General features: G+C 48.5%; 1 protein-coding gene across 6 annotated transcripts in view; it reads right to left on the minus strand.

Moving 5' to 3' along the window:
• Positions 1-22,464, minus strand: part of UBR2 (ubiquitin protein ligase E3 component n-recognin 2) — a 143,151-nt gene that overhangs the window by 31,038 nt on the left and 89,649 nt on the right. For all 6 annotated transcript variants that reach the window (XM_069768573.1, XM_069768572.1, XM_069768571.1 and 3 more), the window contains 6 exons: positions 7,443-7,624; positions 6,499-6,701; positions 6,237-6,330; positions 5,428-5,589; positions 4,643-4,740; positions 4,523-4,559 (listed from right to left, as the gene is read on the minus strand). In XM_069768573.1, the coding sequence (XP_069624674.1) occupies positions 4,523-4,559; positions 4,643-4,740; positions 5,428-5,589; positions 6,237-6,330; positions 6,499-6,701; positions 7,443-7,624 (776 nt within the window). The remainder of the gene's footprint in view (positions 1-4,522; positions 4,560-4,642; positions 4,741-5,427; positions 5,590-6,236; positions 6,331-6,498; positions 6,702-7,442; positions 7,625-22,464) is intronic.

A 22,464-nucleotide genomic window follows, 5' to 3' on the forward strand; every position in this document is an offset into this window, starting at 1 on the left:
GTGAGACCGAACGGCAGGGCGACGGATTGAAAATGTACCGGGAGCACCGCAAAGCGCAGGAATCGGTGACGTCCGGGAAATATCGGGACATGGAGGTAGGCGTCCTGAATATCTATGGAACACAGAAATTCTTGAGCCTCCATGGGAGCAATTACTGAACGAAGGGATCCCATCCCGAAGTGCCTCAGACGAACTCTCCTGTTCAGTAATCTGAGGTCCAGAATGGGGCGAACCTTGCCGTCTTTTTTTTTTTTTTTTCCGGTACCCCAAAAAGGTTCGAGTAGAAACCTGTGAACCGTTCTTTTTCTGGGATGGGAACGATTTCCCCGGCTTTGAGAAGAGAAGCGATGGCTGCGAAGAAACCCGGAACTAGAGCGGGATCTCTGGGAGGTCGGGATTCGAAGAAACGATCCCGGGGTCGTGAAAACGAACTCTATCTTGTATCCCGAGGATGCAACTTCCCTGACCCATGCATCCTCTACTGCGGAGGTGCAGACGTCCCTGAAAAAGAGAAGACGGCCACCCAACCTGGGAGGTGGGTTGGGGTCTTGTCAGAGTCATGCTGAGGTGGATCTTCCAGTACTGGCCTGGAGGATCTACCCGGAGAGTAGCGAGGACGCCAGGACAGAGTGGGCCAAAAGGGCACCGCTTTCTTCTCTTGACGTGCCTGAGGACTCTGGTGCTGCTGAGAAGGGAGGTTGGTGCCGTGAGGTGATGAAAAAAAGGCCGAAAGGACCGAAACTGCCGTCTTGCCGTGAGGCCCTAGGAGGAGGGCGACGAGGATTAGCCTGGGGGAGAGGAGACTTGTACCCCCGGTGGCGTCCTTAATGATTTGGTCCAGCATGGAACCAAAGAGACGTGAGCCCTGAAAGGGGAGACAGGTGCGGGACTTTTTGGAACATAAGTCTGCCTGCCAGGCCTTGAGCCAAACGGTCCGGCGGATGGTAACGGCATTGCTGGATGCCTGAGCCGCACAAGACGCGACATCCAGAGAGACGGAGACCAGGTATTCACCCGCGTGGGAAATCTGGATGGCAAGCTCCGCCAGTTGCACAGGAGGCGCTCTGTCCAGGATATCTCGACGGAGTTCTTTGGCCCATTTGAAAGGAATTCCGAAACCCAGGTGGAAGCGAAAACTGGGCATTTGAAGCGGCTGCAGCTGCCTCAAAGGCTGACTTCGCAAAGGATTCTATAACTATCGTTAGAGTCCTTCAGAGATGCTCCGCCGGACAGTGGAAGCACCGTGTTGGTGGAGAGCCTGGAAACGGGGATCCACCGAGGGAGAGACCGTCCAATTGGCAGTAAGTTCGGGAGAAAAACTTAGAAGGTGGTTTAGCCCGTCTAAACGAAACCGCCTGATCTGCGGGTTCCGTAGAGGGATCCATAATGCCACAGGTTTGGTTTATAGCTCCAATGAGATTCTGGACCATATCCCTCATGGTGGCGATTTGGTTAGAATCCAGCTCCGAGATGTCCTCCGAGGGCGCATCAGATAACGCCTCGCCTGATTCAGGGGAGAAGGATCGGGAGGACGCCGACCGCAGAGGGGGACCGTGTGGCGAGATGGAGCGAGAAGAGGACTCAGACCGACGTTCCTGTCTGGACCTTTTGCGGCTTATCAAGGACGGCTCGGGTGGAGGCTCCTGCGACCCGCTGGCCACTGTGGGGGGCTGCGGAGGTAATCGGTCCAGCACGGATACCAGAAATTTTGAGACACCCGCGTTAGATCGGCCACCGAATGAGACAGAGAGAAAACCCAGCCTGGGATGGGCGTATCACTCTCGGGCGGACCGGCCGGAGGATCCTGGGCGGTAGGAACAATCGGGTCAGAAGAGGATGAAGTAGGAGGACGAGAGCGGCCCCCTTTAGAGTTAGACATTTTAGAGAGGTCCGTGAAGAAAAAGAGGGTTAGGGGACAGAGGGCAGAGGGGAGTGTCAGTCTGCAATTGCAGAGCTACTCACGGCAGACGGATTGCGGAGTGAAGCTGTCCAGCTTGATGCATGGACCTCTGGCGAGGAGTGGTCCCTTAGGCAGGAGGGTGGAATGGCCTCCTGGCGCAATTTGGATCTGCGGCTGTCATGTATCCTGTGTGGAGGAGAGGGCTCATGGCTCGGGAGTCCCAAGATGGCGCCGGTGGGCAGGGAAAAGAGGCGGTGCCTCAGTGCAATTGTCGGGCGGGAGAAAAGCCCGCCCGATGAAAGAGGGAAGGGGGCGGAGTCTGCCACCGGAAGTAGGCCCGGGCAGAAGCCGGGGCCTAAATTAGGAATAGGAGACCGGCGGAGAAGGGCCGCGGCGTAGGCACAGAGCGCCGCATGAGGAAGCGACGCGGTAGGTAAGCGACCGCAAACAGCGGCTGCATGCCCAAGCGGTGTGGCGACCTGGCAGGCCGCCACGCTGAGGGAGAAGGAATGGCCGCTACAGTGGAAAGATGCGGCGGCGGCGCTGAGAAAAGGACCGGCCGCTTACAGCGGCCGGAGCAGGGAAAACGCAGGGGGCCGAAGCGATGCGACGGCTGGCAAAGCCGCCGCGCTGAGAGGAAAGAGACAGGCGCTTACAGCGCCGGAGCAGGGTAGTCGCAGGGGCCCGAAGCGTGTGGCAAGGCCGCGCTTACTGGGAGCAGAGCGCGGTGACAGAAAAGAAGCGGCGCGGTAGTCCGAAAAGGCGGCCGCGCCAGACAAGAGAGGGCAGCCGCAGCCGGAGTAGGTGCGGCGGCTGGGAAGAAACGTGACCCGCATTATGAACCCATTAACAGGCACCCCCTTTTTTGAGGATCCAGGGAAGCCGCAGAAAAAAAAAAAATAACTAAAATAAATACTCACCTTAGACATCCCACGCCGGTACTAACCTGGAAAAAAGTGAGACGTCCAGGGAGCTGATGGACGTCCTCGTCTCCGCAACCGACAGGCTCTGGTGGGCGAGTGGGTGGGGGACGGAGCCAGGACCAGACTTCTAAGCACGCTTGTGTGCTAGGCTCTTGGTCCTGGAGAGGGATCTATGAGGATACGGGGTGGCAGTACACGCCGTACTCATAGTCCGTTTTGTGGGACTACAGGTGTGACTGCTCACCCTGTATCCCTCCAGAAAACCTGAAAAGAAACGACGCACATTGAGGTAGATAAGGGTCTAATGAAAGACCCGTGTCCACCTCCTACTGACACTAAGCTAAACTCAAGAGCATGATGCCAGTCGGTGGGGTGTATACTGCAGAGGAGGAGCTAACTTTTTTATTTGCATAGTGTCAGCCTCCTAGTGGCAGCAGCATACACCCATGGTTCCTGTGTCCCCCAATGAGAGGCGATAAAGAAAAAAAAAATTTTTTTGGAGCCCCCTGCACTGCCGCATGAATATCTGTCCTGAAGATTCCGCATCCCTCTTCGCAAACTGGCGCTGGAAGACGGACTGGCATGCAGACCTCTGGGCCACTGGACATCTCTGGTAGCCGTCGGGTACGATTCTGTTTTCCTACCCTGAACGACCGACTCTGGAGGGTGGGCGGCGCAAAGGATTGGTCCACATCTTCAGTCTTGTGGATGCCCCAAACGCGCTTGAAGTGTTAGGAGGCATGGGGTCCTGCCTGGTAGACACGAGAGGGTACAGTAGTGACGCATTTCCACACTGTGCTCCCGGTCTCTAGGTCTTACTGACACGAAGCTAAAACTGATTAGCTTTCTGCCAGTTGGTGGGTATATACTGCTGGAGAGGAGCTAACCATTTTTTGCGTAGTGTCAACCTCCTAGTGGCAGCATACACCCATGGTTTTTTTGTGTTCCCCAATGAAGAGAGAGAGAAAAAAAAATGTAATTCTGGTGTTTTGATTTCTTTTCTTGTTCCGCCTTTTTACCAATCAAATTAATTTATTTTTTATTTGTAGTTACTTTTAGTAACGCAGCGATAACAAATGTGTATTTTCTCATTTTTTTTTTTATTTTTAATGGGGCAAAAAAGGGGTGCGAGTTGAACTTTTTTTTTTGTCCTAAAAAAAAAATAAAAAAATTTGTTACTGTATTTAATAGTCCCCATAGGAGACTTGAAGCTGTGATCGCATAGGCGATGTATAGCAGAAATCACGATCTCCTATCAACACCAGCCGCGGGTCAGCGTAGACAGGAGTATCGTAATGACACGCACAGGGGTCTTCAGCAGACCCCTAACTTTCATGACAGCCCATTGGCACCCTGCAATTACGTGACAGGGGCGCTGATGGGCGGGATGTATGATGTGCTTCCTGCAGGCATGTGTAAAGCCCACTGTCAGTGACTGAGAGCGGGATTTTACTAGTTAACAGCCGTGGGCTGAATAGAATGGTGGTCGTGTGTGTACTACTACTCCATTCACCTAGGAGATGGGGACCCTTTTCCCGGGATCATTGGGAATCCCAGTAGTCAGACTCCACATTTAATTAGACAACCTCTTTGAAGTATACATGTGTTCCTATAAGTTTGCAATAACCAGCTACTGAATGCCACATGATACATTGCCATCTTTCCAGTTTCATCAAGCAATGAATGGTTAGATACGTACTTTGGTTGGTAAGTAGGCCGGAACCATTCAGGGATATCTGTAATAATAAGATACTGATATAGATCTGGTCGCAGTGTCACATAAATACAGTCTCATGTAGATTCTGTCTTGTCCACTCACCAGTGCTCTTCTCTCCATCCAGTTCCTTCAGTACTCTGATCTGCTGACCGATAACGTTCACCCATTCAGCCAAATCTGGTTGATCTGAAAAATCTAACCTGTAGAAATGCAGCACAGAAGACGGAGATGAGGACAATGCCCAGCTTTCAGCAATTTCAATTAGAGGGGGTGTCCAGAAGGAGATAAACATGGCTGCCGACAGCCCTAAAGCAAATGTGGTTTTGCTGCAAAACCACCCATTTACTGAGGACAGGAGTGGAAGACAATACATATGATTTTCTAAAGGTACCGTCACACTCAGCAACTTTGCAAAGAGGACAACAATCCGTGACGTTGCAGCGTCCTGGATAGCGATCTCGTTGTGTTTGACACGCAGCAGCGATCTGGATCCCGCTGTGCCATCGCTGGTCGGAGCTAGAAGTCCAGAACTTTATTTCGTCGCCAGGTTGGCGTGTATCGTCATGTTTGACATCAAAAGCAACGACGCCAGCAACGAGCATAGAGCCCCTAGATGTGTGTCGGATCGGTACACTCCGGCTGTTTGACATGGAGCTAACAACCAGCGAGAACGAGAAGTGAGTCGCCGTTACGTCGCTGGATCGCTCCTGCATCGTTCTGGAGTTGCTGTGTTTGACGTCTCTACAGCGACCTAAACAGCGACGCTCCAGCGATCTAGTTTAGGTCGGCTCGTTGTCTATATCGCTGCAGCGTCGCTGAGTGTGACGGTACCTTAACCCTGGAAACCCATTTACATAGAAGACAACTGGATAAGGTGACTTTCTAACCTGTGGTACAGACTCCTGGGTGGAGGCAGCATGGGGATGACGGTGTTGCTTAAGCACTGACACAGCGGGCAGAGGAATTCACCATTTTCAACATCGTAGCTCGTCTGCATACGTAAGCGCTGCTGCCTGCGCTGCTCCTTCATTTGCACAGCATCAAAATACCTGAAAAAAAATGTTAAAAGTGAATATTTCTAACATGATTTGTGAATCCAAATGTGTAAGCCTATGTAGAGATGAGCAAATAAATGTGCAGGATCCTGGTCTAGCGGCTGGGTCCGTATTCTATGGCTGATATAAGGGAGCCCTGCGGACCACCTCCTACCTGCGGATTGCCTCTTACCCGACGACATCCATATACCCTTTTAATCAGTGGGTCAGGAGCAATGTTGTGCAAGCCATGAGGTTGCGTCAAGCTGTGTAATCATAAGAGGAGCCGCAGATACAGTCACGTCGGAGGCGCTGTGAAGGGTTCCGGTCTAGCAAATACAGAATTACTGAGCAAGCTGCTGGCTGAGGGTCCCGTGAATCAATTTGCTCATTTCTATGATGTTTTTTTTTTCTCCTACGTCGATTAACTATAATGAATAGCCAAAAAATGTCCAAATTTTCCCTAATTGGTAGCAGAATTTTGCAGAGGATTTTAGCCGAAGGTGATGACAGAGCAAAAATGCCGAGAGATTTGCACATAATCCAAAATGCAAAAAAATTAAATTCTGAGTGTGGCTTATCAGCACATATTCTTCTCCATATGTCCAGGCTGATTTCCAAAAGCAAAACGTATTTCTACAAAAGAGATATCCAATACGTACCTCTGCCAGCAGTGAGCGTGCATGATGTGGCCGCAGCTCCCCGTGTGTGTCCCACAAGCCAAGTCTGGATGCATGAAGAGCGGATCGTAGTTATCTGCACAGAAGATTTGCTTGATTAGCAGTGCACAAACTGTAGCATTGCACCTCAATTATAAAGACCAAAGGTACTAAAAATTCAGAAGCCATGAATAGATTCGCTTTATGTACCGTATCTAACCCCCCAACACAAATCTGATAAGGGACAACTGAACTGTCTCCATACCTGGGTCTTGAATAATCTTTGCTCTGTTCTTGGAGAAGACAGTTGACCTTTGGATGAAGGCGGCCAGGACCATGGCTTTGCTGTCCACGTTGTACGCCTGTTCTTCTTGACACAGGATACAAGTGACCAGTAGACTCTGCTCCACAAACCTCGTCTGATGAGGGCCCAGTGCAATAAGCTTGGAGTCCAGCAAAGCAGGACTACTGTATAGATCACCAAGAAATGAGAAATCACAAGAGTAACAGATCAACAGGACATCGTGACAAAACCAGGACAAAAACAGATCAAGGAGCTCCTGTTCTAGTGACTGGTAGAAGTCCCTTTACTTTTACTTTTTTTGCAATATTACAGCCATATCTTTATGTTTTTAGATCTGTGACCTTTGAGGCTCAGCTTTATGTATTTTGGGCTTAAAATTGCAAAAAAAAAAAAATTGCAATTGGGTTTCATTACCAACTTTGAACTGCTTGGCTTTTTAGTTTCCCTGCACATTGCTTGTTGCATCTGTAAGAGAGAGATAGTTCTGATGAGGAGTTTCTAATTTTTTTTTTATTGATTCATCTCTGTGCTCCTCTGTGTTGATTTATGACCACAGATCATATCAAAGTTGACTTGAACTTTGATGTGGTCATAAATCAACAAAGAGGGGCTGAGAAAATAAAAATAAAAGAGATGAAAGTTTCAAAACAAAAAAAACTCTGTCAAAATGAGCTCAATGATGGATTTTCGGATACTTAATTCTACAGCCAGCAATGTGCAGAAACAAATAGAGCCTAGAAGAGGCAAATTATGCAATTTTTTTTAAGGCACATTCTGCATCTTCATAATGTTTTCAATATACGGTTCTGAAATATGGGAATCTTATTCTAAGTTTTGGGACTTCCATAAATGTCGATCGCCTGTTTCTTATGTTGTGTTTAGCATCCAAAAACTGCTAATCTCACCTGCTGTCATGTGACGTTGATGCAGACACGTTTAGTTCGTCCATCGACTGCTGGAAAAGCTCTCTGTTTTCATCAATGAAGTGCCGCTGCATTTCAGACATCTGGGCCATAATTTTCTCTTTACGAAGCCGGGCGATTTCCGCCTTCCGCTTCCTCTCTGCTTTGTCTTTATCCCGAGTGTTCTGAAAGTCGTCATCGCAGAATCATTAAAATGTGCAAACAGCCTCCACCCAGCAACAAAATGTATAGTACGGAAGCTTACAGAGTTATCTCAGTAATGGCCGGAATGTCATTTGTTACATCGAGTACCCTCATGAATTCTGGATCATAATAGGTCTCCTTTGTTTGTATGTAATTAACAGATAAATTGTTCCACATCTATGAATGGCCTTTGACTCGGTCTCGGGCCGTGGAGACTTGATGAACGATTTGTAGGAAGATTGATCTTGCGCAAGCCTAAATATGTCCACCATGGTCTTCTACGCTGTTATCTTGATTGCATCAAGCCATAAAGGTTGCTGGTCTTCCTCTTCTCCTTGCTCCTTCTATTCTTCCGACCATGATGTCCTTCTCCAGTGATTGCTCTTTTCCTATGATGTGTCCACAGAATGCAAGTCATAGCTTGGTGATCCTTGCTTCGAGTGACATGTCTGGCTTCATTCGTTCCAAGATTGATTTGTTTGTTCTTCTTGCCATCCATGGTATTGATAACATGCTTCTACGGCTCCACATTTCGAAGGCGTCGATCCTTCTTCTGTCTTGTCTGTTTATCGTCCAGGTTTTGCATCCGTATGTTACCACAAAAAAGACCAGATTATGTACGAGCCATACAGGTCCTTCTCAAAAAATTAGCATATAGTGTTAAATTTCATTATTTACCATAATGTAATGATTACAATTAAACTTTCATATATTATAGATTCATTATCCACCAACTGAAATTTGTCAGGTCTTTTATTGTTTTAATACTGATGATTTTGGCATACAACTCCTGATAACCCAAAAAACCTGTCTCAATAAATTAGCATATCAAGAAAAGGTTCTCTAAACGACCTATTACCCTAATCTTCTGAATCAACTAATTAACTCTAAACACATGCAAAAGATACCTGAGGCTTTTATAAACTCCCTGCCTGGTTCATTACTCAAAACCCCCATCATGGGTAAGACTAGCGACCTGACAGATGTCAAGAAGGCCATCATTGACACCCTCAAGCAAGAGGGTAAGACCCAGAAAGAAATTTCTCAACAAATAGGCTGTTCCCAGAGTGCTGTATCAAGGCACCTCAATGGTAAGTCTGTTGGAAGGAAACAATGTGGCAGAAAACGCTGTACAACGAGAAGAGGAGACCGGACCCTGAGGAAGATTGTGGAGAAGGACCGATTCCAGACCTTGGGGAACCTGAGGAAGCAGTGGACTGAGTCTGGTGTGGAAACATCCAGAGCCACCGTGCACAGGCGTGTGCAGGAAATGGGCTACAGGTGCCGCATTCCTCAGGTAAAGCCACTTTTGAACCATAAACAGCGGCAGAGGCGCCTGACCTGGGCTACAGAGAAGCAGCACTGGACTGTTGCTAAGTGGTCCCAAGTACTTTTTTCTGATGAAAGAAAATTTTGCATGTCATTCGGAAATCAAGGTGCCAGAGTCTGGAGGAAGACTGGGGAGAAGGAAATGCCAAAATGCCTGAAGTCCAGTGTCAAGTACCCACAGTCAGTGATGGTGTGGGGTGCCATGTCAGCTGCTGGTGTTGGTCCACTGTGTTTCATCAAGGGCAGGGTCAATGCAGCTAGCTATCAGGAGATTTTGGAGCACTTCATGCTTCCATCGGCTGAAATGCTTTATGGAGATGAAGATTTCATTTTTCAGCACGACCTGGCACCTGCTCACAGTGCCAAAACCACTGGTAAATGGTTTACTGACCATGGTATTAATGTGCTCAATTGGCCTGCCAACTCTCCTGACCTGAACCCCATAGAGAATCTGTGGGATATTGTGAAGAGAAAGTTGAGAGACGCAAGACCCAACACTCTGGATGAGCTTAAGGCCGCTATTGAAGCATCCTGGGCCTCCATAACATCTCAGCAGTGTCACAGGCTGATTGCCTCCATGCCACGCCGCATTGAAGCAGTCATTTCTGCCAAAGGATTCCCGACCAAGTATTGAGTGCATAACTGAACATTATTATTTGATGGTTTTTTTGTTTGTTATTAAAAAACACTTTTATTTGATTGGATGGGTGAAATATAGGGATTTTTGTGTACTCACCGTAAAATCCTTTTCTCCGAGCCATTCATTGGGGGACACAGACCATGGGTGTATGCTGCTGCCACCAGGAGGCTGACACTAAGTAATACAAAGAAAAAGTTAGCTCCTCCCCTGCAGTATACACCCTCCTGCTGGCTACCAGCTAACCAGTTCGGTGCAAAAGCAGTAGGAGATCAATAACGACATATAAGCGTAAAGCATGTCACATTATATATAAGAGTATAACATATCAAAAGATAAAAACAAAGCATAAGCTAATAACAGGGTGGGAGCTGTGTCCCCCAATGAATGGCTCGGAGAAAAGGATTTTACGGTGAGTACACAAAAATCCCTATTTCTCCTTCGCCTCATTGGGGGACACAGACCATGGGACGTCCCAAAGCAGTCCCTGGGTGGGGACAACATCACTTCAGGCCGTGTAGCCGCTACTTACAAGTGCGCCACCGCGGCCTGCAAAGTCCACCTGCCCAGACTCACATCTGTGGAAGTGAGTGAATTATAGTGCTTCAAGAATGCATGCGGCCTGGAGGAATTCGCAAGCCTGCGGTCGTGCTTGCCGACGTCTGGCGCCTAGAGCCCTCAGACAGGGAGATAGGCTGGCATCTAGCGCGAAAGGACTCCTGGATGGAGAAAAGAATCCACCAGGCTAACGTGGCCGAAGAAAAACGGCTAAACCCTTCCTGTGACAGTCAGGAAGCCTACTTACCATCGAAAAACCCGAGTAAAATGTCCAACCTTTGGAAGGATGTCGTCGTCGATACGTACCCACTCGGAGCACTCGCTTCTTCCAGATTATGGAGAACCCATTCCGCTTTGTGGACTAGAGCCGAAGGAGATGAGAGGACGATGCCCCTGCAACAGTGGAGATATAATACCCCTTGGCAACGAGGGAAGGGGATGGCTAGAGGGCAACCTTGCCTTGAAGGTAATAAGGAAAAAAGATAAAGAACAGAGCGTCGAGATCTGAAGACTCATCAGGAGGACAAGAGCGCAGAGAAAGAAGGGGAGAGACCCTCCCTGATAGAAAAGTCTATCCGGATCAGAAAAGGAGTCCACTGTAAGATGCCCAGGACCATTAAGGTCCCACGGATTTAACGGTACGCGGTAGGGAAGAACTACAGGTTGAGGCCTGCAAGAAAGACCATATTTCCAGCTTGAGACAATAAGCCGGAAAAATACTAGTACCGCAAGCGAGAAAAAAACCTGACATGGTCAGTGCGGGTCTCCCGGGATCACTGGGGCCCTACCCGCTTCCGAAAAGGTTTCAGACGCAGTGGAAGAGGGGTTATGGAAATTGGTACCATGGAAGAATAGATCATGCACTGCAATGGTCTTGGATCGCGAGGCCAAACCATGAACTGGAGTACATTGGCGTTCAGTTTGGACGCCATCCGAACTACCTCTGGAGTACTCCAGTGAAGGCAGGTCCGATGGAAGATTTCCGAGTGAAGTTCCCACTCACTTGAGGAAAAACCCGGACGCCAGTGTTCTACTCCAGGGAATGTACTGTTGAGATCACCGAAGATAGAACTCGGCCCATCAGAGAGTGCGAGGTACCTTAGCCATGGCGCTTGACTGAGGGTACTTGCTAGATGGCTAACTTGGGGCACAGCCGAGGCATTATCCAACTGAAGACCCGCCAGAAGGCAGAGGGCCTGCTGAAGGAATAGCCGTACCGTTCGGATCTACAGAGAGATGATCGGGAGAAGAAAACTGGCAATGGTATCTCCCAATAGCCTTTGGGCCAGGAGAAGGCTCTGGAAGAGAATGTAGCTCAGAGACTACCCTTTGAGAGCCTGATAGACTTGCAGAAAACGAGCACAGCGAAGGAAACTGCTTCCGTAGACGTCCTTTCCCTCAGAACCCTCCTAGCGAATTGAAAGAACCGAGGGAATGAGAGATCGAGTGCGCAAGCTCCCTGTAGAAGGGCCACGACCTAGACCAGAGAGAGAATAACCATCCTTCTTGGGCAGGATCATCCTCAAAGAGGATCTGCTGGGCTGAGAATGAGGAAAAAAAAAAAAAAAACTTGTCTAAGTTTAGCTGCTAGCCCAATAGAGAGGTAATTGCAAGTGATATGGACGACTCAGCGTAGTCCTAGGAGAGCGGCTACAAAGTCGACCAAATAGGGCAGGACGACCATGCTTCTAAGGTGCAAGAAGAACATGACAACCGTCATGACCCTTGCGACCACTCTGGTGTGGTAGCCAGGCAGAAGGGCCAGGTCGTGAAAATACTGTTCGCGAATGGAAAGGCGAAGAGATTATAGTAGAGAGGAGAAATAGGTATGTGAGGGTAAGAATCCCGAATGACGATGGATGCCAGAAAACAACCACGTTTCTCTGTTGAAGTGGCTGAGCGGAGGAACTCCATCCGAAAAAAGAAAGGGCCCTGTCAAAGGTTGTTAGAAGTTTGGGGTCCAGGAATGGAGATACTTTTCATTCCCTCCATTTTGGAACCAAGATCCCTTAGATCTAGACTATCCTGGCCAATGCTTCCACTGCTGGTTGAGCCTGAAGAAGAGATACGATCCCTTGCTAGTCTCCCGCTCAGAAGATTTGATTGGCCAGCTATACTGTGGAACGAAGTAGATAAGGTCTGGGACCCGGAGACTTTCATTCTCTCCCTTTGGTCAAGCAACCCATGTGGCGGCTAAGGAAGGGTAGAGCGCTGAACCCGAAACCACAAGACGGAACGAACTAGATTTGCTATCCGACCGTCTGTGGAATCTTAATTGATGATACACCTGCCAGGATACTGGTAGGAATACCGCAAGAAATTCTGCCCGGCGAGTCTGCCAAGTGACAGAATGCGGGACTGTAACCAGCAGGTCTCTGCCATCGTCGTGCAGAGAAGAAAATAAGGAAAAACCTCGATCCACCATCTTCTTAACAGGGAAGTGGAGAGGAATCGTCCACTTTCTTGCATCTGATACAAAGGGGGGAAAACCTCCTTGTTGGGACGCCACAAATGTGGACGCCACATCCCCAGAATTGAGGTTTCCGAGTGGACAGGGCAGGTTGTGGCGATAGACCTGGATGCAGAAGAAGATACCTGGAGGCGACACTCCGTGTGCTCGTCTGTTGAAGGTGTGGGGGGAAATCGGAGCCAGGGACCCGTCGCCCATAAAATTCCGACCAGGTATGGTATCCTACTTAGAGGTCTTCCAGTGCATCACCGTCAAATGTTGATGGAGATTTTCTAGAACCTGTACGTTTTTCTAGAATACTTGCGGCCCCTGCTAGCCGACGGCTCCCATTGTAGGAGAGGGAGCATGTGAGTGCTCCAGAGCTCAGTTAGGGTGACCAGCTTAGGATAGATGATGTGCCCTTAAGACCAGTAAATACTGGTCATGCGCCTTTAAGGCTAGGGGTTACTGGCCATGAGCCTTTAAGACCAGGGAATACTGGTCTTGTGCCTTTTGTAAGATGACATACTGTTCATGTGCCTTTAAAAGCAGGGCATGCTGAAATCCAGGAGATAATGGTCATGTGCCCTTAAAACCAGGGTATGCTGGTCATTTGCGTTTAGGACCAGGGCGTACTGGTCCTGAGCCTTTAAGTCCAGGGCATACTGGTCGTGTGCCTTTAAAAGCCAGGGCATACTGGACATGAGCCTTTAAGACCAGGGCATACTGGTCATGTGCCTTGAAAACCAGGACGTACTAGTCATGTGCCTTTAAGACCAGGGCATACTGGTTATTGCGTTTAAGACCAGGGGATACTGGTCACGTGCCTTTAAGACCAGGGCATACTGGTCATGGCCTTGAAAAACCAGGACGTACTAGTCATGTGCCTTTAAGACCAGGGCCTACTGGTTATAGCGTTTAAGACCAGGGGATACTGGTCACGTGCCTTTAAGACCAGGGCATACTGGTCATGTGCCTTTAAGACCAGGAAATACTGGTCACGTGCCTTTAAGACAAGGGCATACTGGTCATGTGCCTTTAAGACCAGGGTATACTGGACACGTGTCTTTAAGACCAGGGGATACTGGTCACGAGTCTATAAGACCAGGGCATGCTGGTCACGTGCCTTTAAGACCAGGAATACTGGTCATGAAAGGAATGTTGGAACAAGTGCCTTAAAGACCAGCAAAGCTGGTAATGTGCCTTTAAGAACAAGAATGCTGGTCATGCTCCTTTAAGACCAGGGATGCTGGTCATGTTCCTTTAAGATGAGGGCATACTTGCCATGTGCCTTTAAGACCAGTGCCTACTGGCCCTGCGCCTTTAAGACCAGGGCATACTGGCCTGATTAAGTACTAAGGAAAAGGAGACCGGCTTCTGGCAGAGCAGAGAATGCTGGGGATGTGACCCTTTTAAAACTAGGGGACCCTTAAGACCAGGGAATGCTGGTCCTGGGTTTAATAAAAAGGCATGGAAAGCTGGGGAAGCACCTATGGGCCCAGCGACTACTGGGCAGAGTATTAAATACCAGGGAATGAGTCACCAGGGAACGAGTCACCAGGGAACGAGTCACCAGGGAATGAGTCACCAGGGAACGAGTCACCAGGGAACGAGTCACCAGGGAACGAGTCACCAGGGAACGAGTCACCAGGGAATGAGTCATGAGCTTCATTGCTGGGAACTCACAGCTCTCTGTTTGCAAGCCTGCACACTGTACTATACATTCTGTAGTGTGCAGGAGCACCAGAGATTGCAGCCTTACGTATATAAAAAAAACAGGGAAAGCTAGTCCCTTAATGCTGCCGGGATGCGTGCCGGGGGGGGGGAGATATTGGGGCGATTCACCTTACTCAGGTTCTGAGTCCCCCGTCTGGAATAGCGCTGACTTCAGCGCTGAAAAACCGCCGGCCGCAGCCCCCTCCAGAAGAAATAGTGACCGCAATGGAGGAGGAAGAAGATGGCCGCCGAGATCTCGTCTGGAACGAGAAGCGCCTGAATAGGGGGGCGGAGCCGCTAGAAGGGAGCAAGCGGTGGGCGGGGCTTCCCGGGATGCGGCCTAAACAGGGCCGAAGCCGGGGACTAAATTTATGTCTTCGGCCGGCGCGCACCCGCAGACTGAGGGGAAAAGTGCCGCGAAGCTCTGTGGGGACCCAGTCGCTATGGAGCCCTCCTCTGACCGCCGGAAAACCCAAATCTCACGGAGCACTTACCCCAATATGGAGGGGGCTGCAGGTAGGAGCTGTGCCCGGGTAGATAAGACGGTGCAGGGTTGGGGAGCCTCCATCCACCATCCCTGCAGAAGAGGGCTGGAGAGGAACCGTCTGCCTCCTTCCATCATCCGCTTTTTCAGTGGTGATGCAGTGGGGGCTGCTCGGACGCCACGCTGGAAGGTGCCTCTGTACAGCCGAGGATAAAACCTGGTGGACAGGGCTGAATGTCCGGCAATAGGCCTGGCTGCAGAAGAGGATACTGAAGGTGAAACTCCAGTGCTCGTCTGATAAGGGAGGGGGGAGATCGGTGCCCTTGAAGGGGCCCGTCGCCCCTAAAATCAGCTCAGGCAGTGGCTTCCCACGTCGCAGGAGAGGATACGGAGAGGTGAAACTCCCGTGCTCGCCTGTTGATGGTTCGAGGAGATCGGACCATGAAAGAATCCGTCGCCCCATTCGACCGTAGTAAAAAGTAAAAAACGGTAAAAAAGAGTTCTTTGGGTCTGAATAGCAGACCTGTCCGTGTGCCTCCTACGGACACTAAGCAAGAACTGGTTAGCTGGTAGCCAGCAGGAGGGTGTATACTGCAGGGGAGGAGAGAACTTTTTCTTTGTATTACTTAGTGTCAGCCTCCTGGTGGCAGCAGCATACACCCATGGTCTGTGTCCCCCAATGAGGCGAAGGAGAAATGCTAATTTATTGAGACAGGTTTTTTGGGTTATCAGGAGTTGTATGCCAAAATCATCAGTATTAAAACAATAAAAGACCTGACAAATTTCAGTTGGTGGATAATGAATCTATAATATATGAAAGTTTAATTGTGATCATTACATTATGGTAAATAATGAAATTTAACACTATATGCTAATTTTTTGAGAAGGACCTGTATCTTCATCACAAGTGAAATGTTCCTTGATTTGAAGACCTTGTCCAATTACTTCATTGTTGATTTGCCCATAGCTATTCTCCTATTGACTTCCGATGAAATTTGCTGATTCTGGAGTTATCGATCCGAGTAACATAGTAACATAGTAACATAGTTAGTAAGGCCGAAAAAAGACATTTGTCCATCCAGTTCAGCCTATATTCCATCATAATAAATACCCAGATCTACGTCCTTCTACAGAACCTAATAATTGTATGATACAATATTGTTCTGCTCCAGGAAGACATCCAGGCCTCTCTTGAACCCCTCGACTGAGTTCGCCATCACCACCTCCTCAGGCAAGCAATTCCAGATTCTCACTGCCCTAACAGTAAAGAATCCTCTTCTATGTTGGTGGAAAAACCTTCTCTCCTCCAGACGCAAAGAATGCCCCCTTGTGCCCGTCACCTTCCTTGGTATAAACAGATCCTCAGCGAGATATTTGTATTGTCCCCTTATATACTTATACATGGTTATTAGATCGCCCCTCAGTCGTCTTTTTTCTAGACTAAATAATCCTAATTTCGCTAATCTATCTGGGTATTGTAGTTCTCCCATCCCCTTTATTAATTTTGTTGCCCTCCTTTGTACTCTCTCTAGTTCCATTATATCCTTCCTGAGCACCGGTGCCCAAAACAGAACACAGTACTCCATGTGCGGTCTAACTAGGGATTTGTACAGAGGCAGTATAATGCTCTCATCATGTGTTTCCAGACCTCTTTTAATGCACCCCATGATCCTGTTTGCCTTGGCAGCTGCTGCCTGGCACTGGCTGCTCCAGGTAAGTTTATCATTAACTAGGATCCCCGGGGGCGTGGCCTAGCAGGAGATGTGAGAGGACGCTTGCCGGACCTCTCCCGCTGCCCGAACGGAGATTTAAGTGATTCTGAAGGCGCCGCCGAACGCCAAACACCGGAGGAGCAGCTCCTGAGTGGCCGGGGAGCAGGGAGAGCGAAAAGCGCGCTGCAGGAGCCGGGGGAAAATGACGCGCAAAAGGCAGAAAGAAGCCGGGGTGGCCGGCTGCACGCGCTCCCAAGATGGCGCCGACAGCGCAGCGGAGGAGGCGGCAAAGGCAGGCGCTGCTTACCAGAAGCGGCTAGAAATACTAGCAAAGCTGGAGCAGTTTGCCAGAACAGAGGAGGCAGGACGGATGATGCAAGGAGCTGAAGGAGAGGTGACAGGAGGAGCAGTGGACTCAGTGGAGCAGACGGGTGAGCAGGCTGGGGCACAGAGGGAGGTGGTGGAGAGCGAATCCTGCTTAGCACCCACCATAACACCAGCCATAAGCAATGCCCCACTAGATAAGGGGGCTGGGCTGGCCCTGGATTGTGCAGCACAGCTGGGAACTGTATGTATTGATGAGGCTGCGGAGCCGACCCTGAGGGACATTTTCTCTGCTATATTGTCTTGCAAGACTGCTTTAACAACCCTAACTGCTCAGGTGGATGGCCTGAAGGGGGAGGTCTCCTCGTTTCGCTCAGCCATGCACAAAATGGAGGGGAGAGTTGAACTGTTAGAGGAACGTGTAGGGGGAGCGGAGGACCAAATTGCCGAAATGACTAAAAGGGAGAAAAAATACATCCAGCGCATTTCAGAGTTGGAGCTTAAAACTGACGATCTGGAGAACCGCTCACGTAGGAATAACTTGAGAATTGTTGGTGTGCCTGAAAAGGCAGAAGGAAACAACCCCACGGAATTTATTGAAACATGGTTGAAAACTAAGGTGGGAGGAGATAGTCTCACTAAGTTATTCGCGGTTGAAAGAGCGCACAGGGTGCCGTCCAGACCTTTGCCCCCTGGATCCCCTCCAAGGACTTTTCTGGCTAAAATCCTGAATTATAGAGACCGAGATATTCTGATGAGGAAGGCCAGGAATATGGAGGAATTAACCATCGATGGAAATCGAGTATCCATCTATCCTGACTATTCCACAATTGTGCAGAGGCTTAGGATGAAGTTTGGAGAGACTAAAAGACGTCTGCGTGAACTGGGCCTGGCTTATTCTATGATGTATCCGGCAAAACTACGCGTGGTGGCTATGGATAAGGTCCACTTTTTCCAGAGCCCTGAGGAAGTGTCACACTGGTTGGATCTGAACGCGAAGCGTATTGAAGCGAAAGGGAACCGCTGAGGAGGATCAGGAGTGATTTTCTGTCTAAAGTGTTCATCTGACAGAATTAACTGAGCTACGGGTTCACTGTGACAGAATACTGGAGTAACTTGTTTTGAAGGATTAGTGCGCTTTGGTTGTGTTCGGCGGCGCAACTGTTTTTACATTATGTTTCAGATGGGCGGGGGGAGGGGAACGACTGTTGGATAGTGGGAAATTTATTGTGGGTGAGTGTCGGCTTCTAAGTCACTGGTAGGAGTGTTAGTACGTTCCCCTTTTTCTCATATAGAGAGGGAGTAGGAGTTTTGTGAGGGAGGAGGTTATTGAGGGAGGGAGAGGTAAGGTTTAGGTTAATTTGTAATAATGAGGGATGGGGGGGAGGTTTGGGGGGGGAGGGGTCAGTTTAGGGGAGGGGGGAAGAAGATCAAAGGATGGGAGAAGAATATTTTCATTGTTTGGCAATATGATGGGAGATAAAGTTAAAATTTTGAGCTGGAACATTAGAGGTCTATCAAACAATACAAAGCGTACGGCGATTTTGCAATATATCTTGAAACAGAGGCCCTCGCTGATATGCCTTCAGGAAACCCATTTAGTAAAAGAAAAAGTGGATATACTGCATAAAAGATGGGTGAGGAGGGCGTACCATGCGACGTTCTCGAACTATGCTAGAGGGGTGTCGATTCTGGTGCACACGAACGTACCGTTTGAGGAGGTGGAGGTGACGATAGACAGTGATGGACAGTATGTATTCCTAGTGTGTAAAGTATTCGCTAAATTGATATGTGTAGTGTCGGTATATATTCCTCCACCGTACTCGGGGAAAAAACTGCAGGAAATTCTTAATATAGCCGGTAGATGGGGAGGAGTTCCTTTGCTTATATTGGGAGATGTCAATAACATTATTAACGATCACTGGGATAAGGGTCAACACGCACAGCTGAGGGCGGAAGGGAATGAGACAGCGTTTGGTAGTTATTTGAAAGAAGTAGCATGGAGGGATCTGTGGAGAGTCCGTAACACTGACACGTACTGCTTTTCCTGCTATTCGGCGACACATGGCTCGTTGTCTCGCATCGATTTGGCCCTGGGCAATAAAGGAATGGACGGGCTAGTGGAGGAGGTGGCGTATATGGCTAGGGTAGTCTCGGACCATAGTCCGCTTGTGGTAACACTGAAAATTGAAAGCCTGGGGGAGATAGCTAAGCGGGGCTGGAAAATTAACCCTTTCTGGTTGCAAATTCTGGATATGGGAAAGATAGGGGAGGAGCTGGAGGAGTTCTTTCTAATTAATAAAGGTAGTGCAGCGAAATATGTGGTGTGGGATACCATGAAGGCATTCTTGAGGGGGATATTATTTAGAGAGATATCTAGGCACAAAACACGAACAAGGGAATCTGATAAAGCGATAATGGAAGAATTGAAGGTAGCGGAGGCTGCATTGAATGATCTGCGCTCACAGGACACCATAAAACGTATGAAGAAGGCTCAGGAGGAGGTGAATAAGTTACACTTACGTAGAGCAGAAAGGACAAGGAATTTCCAAAGAGAGGCATTTTATGCGGAGGGAGAGAAAGTGGGGCATCTGCTGTCGGTGGTGGCATCGGCGCAAAGGGAATCGGCACATGTACATGCCCTAGAATTGGAAAATGGCAGTATTGTTACACAGGGGGCCCAAATTATGGAAGGATTTAAGGGTTTTTACAGCAAACTATATACATCACGATTGGAACAGGGAGAAGAAGAAATTGACAGGTTCTTAGAGGTGGCAGACTTGCCTAGAATAGAGACAGAGGATAGAGACTGGTTGGATAGGCCGTTTACGGTGGAGGAATTGGAGGGGGCCTTGAGGTCCATGGCGGGAGGGAAGGCGCCGGGGGCGGACGGCATTCCTGTCGAAATATACGGCAACTTTGCTGAGGAGCTGATGGCTCAGTTGTTGGAGGTCTTTGAGGAGTCACTGGAGAGGGGTATATTGCCTGATTCCATGAGGGAGGCCATTATTGTGGTCATCCCCAAACCAGACAAGAACCCAAGATTGCCGGAGTCATATAGGCCGATATCACTCCTAACGACAGATGTCAAGATTCTGGCTAAGGCCCTGGCGAACAGGCTGACCCGGGTGATAGAAAAAGTGGTTCATTCGGACCAATCAGGCTTTATGCCTAATAAATCAACTGCCATTAACTTGAGAAGGCTATTTCTTAATATGCAAATACCGCCTGATAACGCTGGCAAGAGAGTGGTGGTTTCCCTCGATGCACACAAGGCCTTTGATAGTATAGAATGGCAATACCTGTGGTCGGTGCTGAGTCGTTGTGGGTTTGGGCCAGTCTTTGTGTCATGGGTGAGACTCCTATACTCCTCTCCGGTGGCCAAAATCAGGGTGAACAATATGATGTCAGACAGCTTTCAGCTTTTTAGAGGTACAAGGCAGGGGTGCCCGTTGTCCCCGCTGCTGTTTGCTTTGGCGGTGGAACCGCTGGCAGCGACTATCAGACGGTCTCAAATGGTGAAAGGGTTTTTATATGGGAAGATGGAGGAAAAAATCGCCTTATATGCAGATGACATACTGCTTTTCCTTGAGAGCTCTGGGGAACCACTAAGAAATGTAATAGCATTAATCGAGAGATTTGGGCAAATTTCAGGGCTAGTTATTAATTGGGACAAATCGAGCGTTATGCAGATAGATAGAGAAGTGGATTGTACAAGGGAGGTGGAAGAAGATACAAAATTAAGGGTGGTCACTCAGTTTAAATATTTGGGGATTCAGGTAGCTCTTCCCTTAACTAGATTTGAGGAACTTAATCTCGAGCCTTTAGTAACTAAGATACGCACTAAGATCTCAGCTTGGAGTAAGCTAAATTTGTCAGTGGTAGGAAGAGTAAATCTCCTTAAGATGGTGGTGATGCCTCAGATCCTGTATGTCCTACATAATTCTCCGGTATGGATCCCGATGAGAACATTCCGTAAGCTGAAATCGATATTTGGAGAGTTGGTGTGGGGAAAGAAGAGCCCGAGGATTAGGCAGGAGACTTTGCAGAGACCCAAAGATGAGGGGGGGCTTGCGTTACCCAACCCATGGTTATACTTTCTGGCTGCACAGAGCCAACATCTTAGGGGATGGGGGAAAGGGTTAGTGGAAGAAATGGGTCACAGTAGTCTGGTGCATATTAGCGGGGTATGGCCCTTGAGTTTGGGTCTGGAATCAGGACTATTTAGGAAATTGGGGAATGGCTTTCCCACCATGAATTTAATTCATAGAGTATGGCAGATGCTGAAGCGTATTAGGGGAATTGGGGGCTTCACGGAATTTTCACCTATCTGGGATAACTCATCTCTTCAAGAATTTAACCATATGGAAGGAATGGGAGAATGGAGAGAAAAGGGCATTAGGCTGTTAGGACAACTGATTCACAATGGGAGTCTTAGATCTTATGATGCGCTTCGGCAGGAATTTCAGTTTCCGGGATTAAAATGGTATCAATATAGGAGAGTTCAGCACGCTTTTCAGGCACAGAGGAAGAGGGGGCCCATAGTGGTTCAGAAAGATCTCATGTTAGACTGTATTCTAAATAACAATGGAACAAAGGGGGCTATATCGGAAGTATATGGGGATTTACTACACACATTCTTGGAGGATTACCCGATTAAAGCTAGAGGAAAATGGGAGGCCGAACTGGGGGAAATAGACGATGACAAATGGGGGTCTATTCTGGAATACATACCTAAATTGTCAATGAGTGAGCCTGGGAGGCTCTCGCAATTGTATGTGGTTAATAGGGCCTATAGGACACCTGACTCGTTGTTCAAAGCCGGAGTGAGATTGGATTCTGAGTGCCCTAGGTGCACTCAGACTGAGGCGGGTATGCTCCACATGTTGTGGGTGTGCCCCAGGCTCTTTTCTTATTGGGTAGCAGTGTTGAACCAAATTGGAGTGCTTTATGGATGTGCGATTCCCAGGGATCCAGTGGTTTGTATACTTGGGTATGTGGAGGAGTTGTCGGCCGATGAAACTGCCAAAATGGCAATAGCTAGATTGCTCTTCGTTGCAAGGAAAGTGATTGCGAGATACTGGATTAGGGAGGAACCTCCAACCAGACGAGAATTTACCGCACAGGTGAATCATATTGTCCAGCTCGAAAAAAGCATTTATACCAAGAGGAATAGGATGGGGTTTTTTCAAAAGCTATGGCAGCCATGGCTAAATGGGAATGATTAAGAGGTTGTGGTAAATAATGTTAATAATACAATTTGTCTGTAATAAAAATGATCTTCTTGGGGAGGAGGGGGGAAAGTTGGGGTTGGTTATCTGAAGGAGGGAGGGGGGAGAAGGGGTATATTTTCTTGTTGAAATGAAAAACACAAATGCACTTTGTTGTATGAATAGATAACATTTATTATGTTCAATAAAAATTTATCTGATAAAAAAAAAACTAGGATCCCCAAGTCCTTCTCCCTGTCAGATTTACCCAGTGATTTCCCGTTCAGTGTGTAATGGTGATATTGATTCCCTCTTCCCATGTGTATAACCTTACATTTATCATTGTTAAACCTCATCTGCCACCTTTCAGCCCAAGTTTCCAACTTATCCAGATCCATCTGT

Source organism: Ranitomeya imitator, chromosome 5, assembly GCF_032444005.1.
Source record: "Ranitomeya imitator isolate aRanImi1 chromosome 5, aRanImi1.pri, whole genome shotgun sequence".
Lineage (NCBI taxonomy): Eukaryota > Metazoa > Chordata > Amphibia > Anura > Dendrobatidae > Ranitomeya > Ranitomeya imitator.